The sequence below is a fragment of the Centruroides sculpturatus genome, unplaced genomic scaffold (assembly GCF_000671375.1).
Source record: "Centruroides sculpturatus isolate CEXI.00-Female unplaced genomic scaffold, Cexi_2.0 scaffold3631, whole genome shotgun sequence".
NCBI lineage: Eukaryota > Metazoa > Arthropoda > Arachnida > Scorpiones > Buthidae > Centruroides > Centruroides sculpturatus.
This window is the reverse complement of record NW_019387717.1, coordinates 2,525-9,376: the sequence shown is the minus strand read 5'-3', so window position 1 is coordinate 9,376 and position 6,852 is coordinate 2,525. Positions and strand designations below refer to the sequence as shown.

Below are 6,852 nucleotides of genomic sequence, written 5' to 3'. Positions count from 1 at the left end.
TTATAGAATTTAGATAAAAAATTAAGAATATATTTTGGTTGTTTAAACTTACTAACATGAGTTGTAAATGAGAAAATTTACAACTTATATTTGAATTTTTAAATATGATATTTTAATACATTTAAACTGAAATTGTTTTTATTGCAGATGGCCAAGAATTGGAACTCTATTATTGTACATATTGACAATAGCAGGAATCGTATCATACGTTTCTGAATCATTAATTAAGAAATGTTTCGTGATCATTGGTGTATCATTAAATTTAGAGTATGTTTCACGTGTTAAATATTTTTATTAAATACTAGCAAATAATGTCCTAGAACTCATAGACAGTTTTGTCATTGTTAAAAATTAGGCTCTGCCACCCCGTTTTCGGCAAAAGGCAAAGAAAAACTATAAAAGATTTGGCGCAAATCAATCAAAGATTTAGATAATTTGTAAGAAATAAAATCAGCGGGAAGGAATGAAAGGTTCTTGACACGGATGTATTTCGTAACAATTTTGACGTTTTTAGGTATTTTTTCATTGATACGGCTCACTATACACGAATATACTCAAAAAGTAATTCAAAGAACTTAACTTACGTATGTGGATATCTCATAAGAGAACACTAATTGTGATTTTTAAGTAATTGTACAGAGATGACTAACGTTGAACACACAAATACTACAGGCCTACGTACACTAGTTTAGTTTCATGTAAGGAAAGTAAATTCGCTTCTTATAGATATATCTGATACCACAAGAGTATTATTATAAGAAACAAACTACCAGGACAAAATAAGTAAAGCATATACAGAATTAACTGAAGTGAACGTGTCGAAATAGAATGGGTAAAGTAATAAGTTTAAAAAAGCTCAGAAGGTGGTGAAAAGTATTGACAGTGAAGGGAAAAAAACCACGAAAAAATATCTCTTGTGCATTTTCCTTTTCTAATGTGAAAATACTGTATTCCCTATGTTCGTTTGGAAGAAAGAAGTTACCCAATACTGAAAGAATTTAAAAACTCAGTTCAGTAAGTTCTGAGATTATCTGTAGCAAACAGACAAACATTCACGCTGTGTATATTAATATACACAGGGTATATTCTACATGTGTATATAATATAAAAATAATAATAAATAAAATTTCTACACTTAACGAAATTTAGGAAAGACAGTGGAAATTTTATAAAAANGAAACAAACTACCAGGACAAAATAAGTAAAGCATATACAGAATTAACTGAAGTGAACGTGTCGAAATAGAATGGGTAAAGTAATAAGTTTAAAAAAGCTCAGAAGGTGGTGAAAAGTATTGACAGTGAAGGGAAAAAAACCACGAAAAAATATCTCTTGTGCATTTTCCTTTTCTAATGTGAAAATACTGTATTCCCTATGTTCGTTTGGAAGAAAGAAGTTACCCAATACTGAAAGAATTTAAAAACTCAGTTCAGTAAGTTCTGAGATTATCTGTAGCAAACAGACAAACATTCACGCTGTGTATATTAATATACACAGGGTATATTCTACATATGTATATAATATAAAAATAATAATAAATAAAATTTCTACACTTAACGAAATTTAGGAAAGACAGTGGAAATTTTATAAAAATGATAGCCTAAATATTTTTTTTATCAAATGTTAAATATTTTAAAAAATTTCAAAGTAACGTTTTCCAGTATTCATCGTAATGATGCTGATTTCTATTATACATATATTAAGTTAAAATATTTATATATAGTTTTATATTACTTTGTTTGTTTTTTAATTGGTTACAAAATAGTTATCACATTAAAAATATTATTGTATTGTCTAAATTTATTACAGAAATCTTGAGAAGTTGCTGGATAGTATATACATCAAACCTTACTTATCACACCTAAGTTCTTATTGCTTGGGCTTATTAATTGGACACGTTTTATCGGAAAAAAAACAATTGAAATTCGGAAAGGTATGTTGTAAATATGGTTTGATATATTTTCAAGCATTCATTTTAAATCTAAATATTTCAAATAAAAATTGTACTCGTATGAAACAAGTGTTTAACATATTTAGAATTTGGATACAACAAAATTAATTACAATCTAATAAGAGAGTTAACGCATTTGGATGTCTTATTCTCACTAACACACAAGAATCTCATTAGAACAAAAATCAAATTCGACACCATCAATAAAATACAATTAATATCACATGGAATAACGTAAGATTTTCCAGTAAGAACGTCCATTATAAATTGAAATTATGTATTTACCAGATTTACATAAAAAAAATTACTTAATCTTTTACAAGGAATGCTCAGCAATACTGACTGTAGTATTATGCGATATTATGACAAGTAACAGTACAAGAAATTTTAGTGTTCGAATACTACTATAAGGTTTTCAAAACATCGATTATCCGAGGAACTGAACACTGTAACGTAAAAATTATTTGGCACGTAGTGACAGTACTGTAATTACACTCTGTATTTCACAGACATTGTGCTTTCTAATGTTTGAATTTGGCATATTTTAATTTCATATTTATACAAGGAATCTATATTTATATATAATTGTTTCTAGTTATTTTACTCAAAAGAACTACAGTATTTCATTTCGCTTGTATCATAATCAGTCGTTACATATAGGAATGCACACAATAAATTTAAAGCAAATAACATTTAAATACAGAAATATATAAAATAATCAATGTGTAGACTACTTTATTAACCTCACTTGACACGTGTTCTAATGTATACTTTGTTCCTGCTTTCTATGATTATTTACCATGTAAGTAATCATATTTCAGTCTCTAATTTACTTATGGACTGTGACGTATCAACGTCATTTAAATCATTAATATTTATTTTTTAGGTTTATTTTCACGTTTCGAAAATAAAACTAATATACTTTAAAACTTAATAGAAGTATGTCAACCTTTAACACGAAACTTTTATTTCAAATCGTCGTGACTTAAAAATTATTTGTAGTACTTCATGAACAATAATTTTACACGTGTGTTTTATATTTCATTGTAATTATTGAGGAGTGTAATGTATGCTACACATAATAAATATCAGATACGAAAATAGTTTATACAACACAATTATAATAATAACCAGATATGAAATGATGTTTCAGATATATTTTACTGATATCAATATTTTGATTCTAGCATTCAAATCAAATTATTTTTCTTATGTTGTTGTTTTTAGTTTCTTATCTGTTAGAAATGATTATGATTTCTCTGATTGGCTGTTTTATGCAATTTTCACTAGTTTTGTCACAACGATTGACAGAGAATTTAACGCATGCATTTCGATTTAAATGAAAGATATTACATGAAGGAAGAATTGTATTTTGTGTCAACCGTTGTGGCATATCTACAGGAAATTAGAATAGCCAATTACAAAATTAACAAATTATTTATCATTTCCATGCCTGTTTCATACTTTCTAATTACATTGAGTAATTCTGATGACGATACTGTATAAATACATTTTTATGTCAGTATGTTATATGTTCAACCTTTATCAATAGAACAATATTATGGCAATATAGGGCATGAATGGCTAAAATAACATTTTTAAAATCAAATTATATCTCAAAAATTTATTGACTTTTATAATCGTCGTTAACTTTTAAGCAGCAACTTATATATATATAGCCTATATATATATAAACAAATAATAAAGATGAAAATGTAATTAAATGATAATTTTACGTATACCATTAAATTGAAAATATAAACAATTTTAAATTCGATAACTGAACGTATATTTTTAATATCATTACAGAGGACTCTCATTTCGTGTTGGATTACGACAACTTGTTTGATAGGATTGGCTTTCTTCGGTTTGCACAATTACAGACTTGATCCTTCTCCAAATGAATCAGTAATAGCTGCTCATCAGATTCTTACTCCATTTGCGTGGACAGCCATAATAGCTTGGATATGTGTTGCGTGCATTTCGGGATACGGAGGTATGTTGATAACTTTAATTTAAGAACTGTAAGGAATACATTATTAAACAGTTTGATTTTTCTTACAAAATAAAATATAAGGCTTCGTCAACAGATAAGGTTTACATTGACTCACTACAGTAATAAAAAATTGACTACACAATTTCGTATTTTTCCTTAAGCGTAAGCGTTGTTAGCTTTCGGACACTCACTTCTAACAGAAATATGAAACACGTGCTACAAATAACGCTTGACGTGAGAAAATGCAAAATTGGATTCTGCTGTGACGTTGATATAGATTATATATTTTCTTTTTGTTTATCTGTTATTATTTTATATATAAAAATACATAAAATGTTAAAGCATTTTTATTAATATGTATATATTAATAAGTCGAGTCCCCTCCTGAAAAAAAGAGTTCACACCGCACTGTAAATGCTAATTAAATTTTAAAGTTCTTCAAGTTTCGTTCTTTATTACATTCTTACATTTTAATTTAAATTACAATTCTAAAAAACTTAAAAATTTATGTCTAGATGGAGGCTGTCTAAATTATGTTTGTCTGAGTTAAAAATCAAGTTTTATTTATTGATAGGTCCAAACATAGAGGGAAGTTGCTATTGATAGTTTAATGCGATTGTTGATTTAAAGGCATACTGATTGGTGATATAAATGGCGATGCAAAGATATGTAACATCTCATTGAAAACTATGAATGAATTAAAGAAAATTTTCTTGAAAATTAATAAGAAATGTACTCTTAAACCTCGCTCTTAATAACTTTCTACAACTGTTTATATATTGTGTTTTATTAAAAAATGAAGTACTAATGCTATTTGCATGCTGAAAGTACGATTTTTGCTTTATAAATCATGCTGTAATTCGTTCTATATGTATTTCGTAAAGATAAATTATAGGAAAAACAAATCTAACGGATTTTCCGTTAAAAGACAGATGTGTGCAGCTACGTTAGTTTATACATAAACCAACAGTAAATATACAGATGTATAAATACAGCAAAAATTACCTTTGTTAAATATTTATATATACTTCACGGAAATAAGTTAATTCTGAATTTTAAAAAAATTTAAATATTTTATTCAGAAGAATAAGAGACCATAAATTTACCTATGCTTTTGACTAATATTCTGTAATAAATAAATGAGAAGACATTAATAGATTATACAGTCTTTAGAATCTTGGCATTGCCTTATGTCAGGAGAAAAACTTAAAAGTAATAATAACACAAGATTTTCTGTTTTTTTTTGTGTAAAGAAATTTCTTCACTAAAATATGCGAAAATTATTAAGCACGAAAAAATTGTACTTTTATTTTTTGTATAACGCTTGAAATTCAATTAATTATATTTAGTGGGATGGATCACGTGTTGATCACAGTACAGTTTCTGAAATCTTCAAATGACACTGAACACAGCTACCCTCATTTCTTTCTCGACATTAATTTTCGTGCGACACTTAGTTTTTAACACAGCGACAGCCGAAGACCACAAATAAGAATTCGCAATTGGAATTAAATTTTCGGAGCTTTTCAACTCAGAAAATTTTAATTCAATAAATATGGTAACCATATTTATTATCCGACATTCACTTAATTCCATGCTGCTAAATTTTGTTTACAACGTATTGTTGCAAAACATCTCAATAAAAATTTTTCTTTTGCAGCAGTAAATTCAAATGGAGCACTGGCATCAAATGAATCTTGAATCTATGAAAATTTATCGATATTATCAATTTGAAAATATTTCTCAAACTAAGTGATAAGCCGTGATAAATGTTCTTCAAAAATGCATTTCATACCTCGAAAGAAATTAAATCTACTGGAGATGAAAACTGCTGCTACAAGAAAAAACTTTCTTTTCCTCCATCTTCATTTATTTTTATTTAGCAGAGTTTTAATTTTTTTATGAAAGCTAAAATTTTCTAAATCAACATGCACTTTTTAAAGTCGATTGAGAAAATTTCAGCTTTTATAAAAAATTAAAAATGTGGTAAAGAAAAATAAATGAAGATGAGAAACTGCATGTTGACTCCTTGTACGGCATTCAGAGCATTCAGCTTTTCAAAAATATCACATACGTAGGCTAGTTTTATCAAAAACTCTTCATTCATAAATTTTCCGCATACATGCTGTCTTCCTCTTTACGAAAAGTATAAATTTCCTGACACAGTTCAAACATACGAAACTAAACATTAATACGAGAGAGCCATCACGAAGTGCTGTAGTACAACAAAAACGTGTACTCGGATCCAATATATTTGAAAAATCTTTCCTTCAACGGCTGAATTTTTATAAAGTTTACTACATTGACTACATATTCTAAGGCCTGGTTCAATGTAGCACTCAGATATTTTGATGCGATTGCTTCTCTTGAATGATGCAACGAGTCCACAGTGCATTAGACTCTTTGCTTCGAAATGCTTATAATCCTCCAAAACAACCGGACATAGAAAGAGCATCATCAGTACAGATATCAAAGCATTCTGTCCACTCCAAATTGTTTTCAGATATAAAAGTATTAAAGATCTCGAACAAGTCTCTAACCTTAGACCAGCAGTGATACTTTTACAAAAGAAAGGTTTTCTACAGTGTTATAAACCGCACATAACAAATGAAGTGAGCGTCATTATTACTATCTGTGGCCTCATCCAGCTACAACAAAAATTCCTTTTCTTTTTTCAATTAACTGATCATTGAGGTATTCCGTTATATACTGTATTCTGCGACTGATGGTATCATTAGACCAAGGCACTTTTGAAAGCTGCTTTCCAGCAGATTCACCGATATGTTCATCATGTCTACAGCAGCCGGTAGAATGAGTTTTTTTGTGATGGAATGGGCTTCTTACATTTTGCGATTCTCTATGCCATCTTGAAAGATGCTAGCAAAACATTGCTTGGCATTGATGC

At 28.4% G+C, this 6,852-nt stretch overlaps 1 protein-coding gene across 1 annotated transcript; it reads left to right on the top strand.

Annotated features, from left to right (window-relative positions):
• Positions 1–147: 147 nt before the first annotated feature.
• LOC111616599 lies at positions 148–3,947 on the top strand (the record flags this gene model as incomplete). The annotated part of the gene is made up of 3 exons (XM_023357993.1): positions 148–267; positions 1,810–1,933; positions 3,761–3,947. Coding segments are annotated over 3 exons (431 nt in total), but the record flags the coding sequence as incomplete, so codon positions are not given.
• Positions 3,948–6,852: the final 2,905 nt, after the last annotated feature.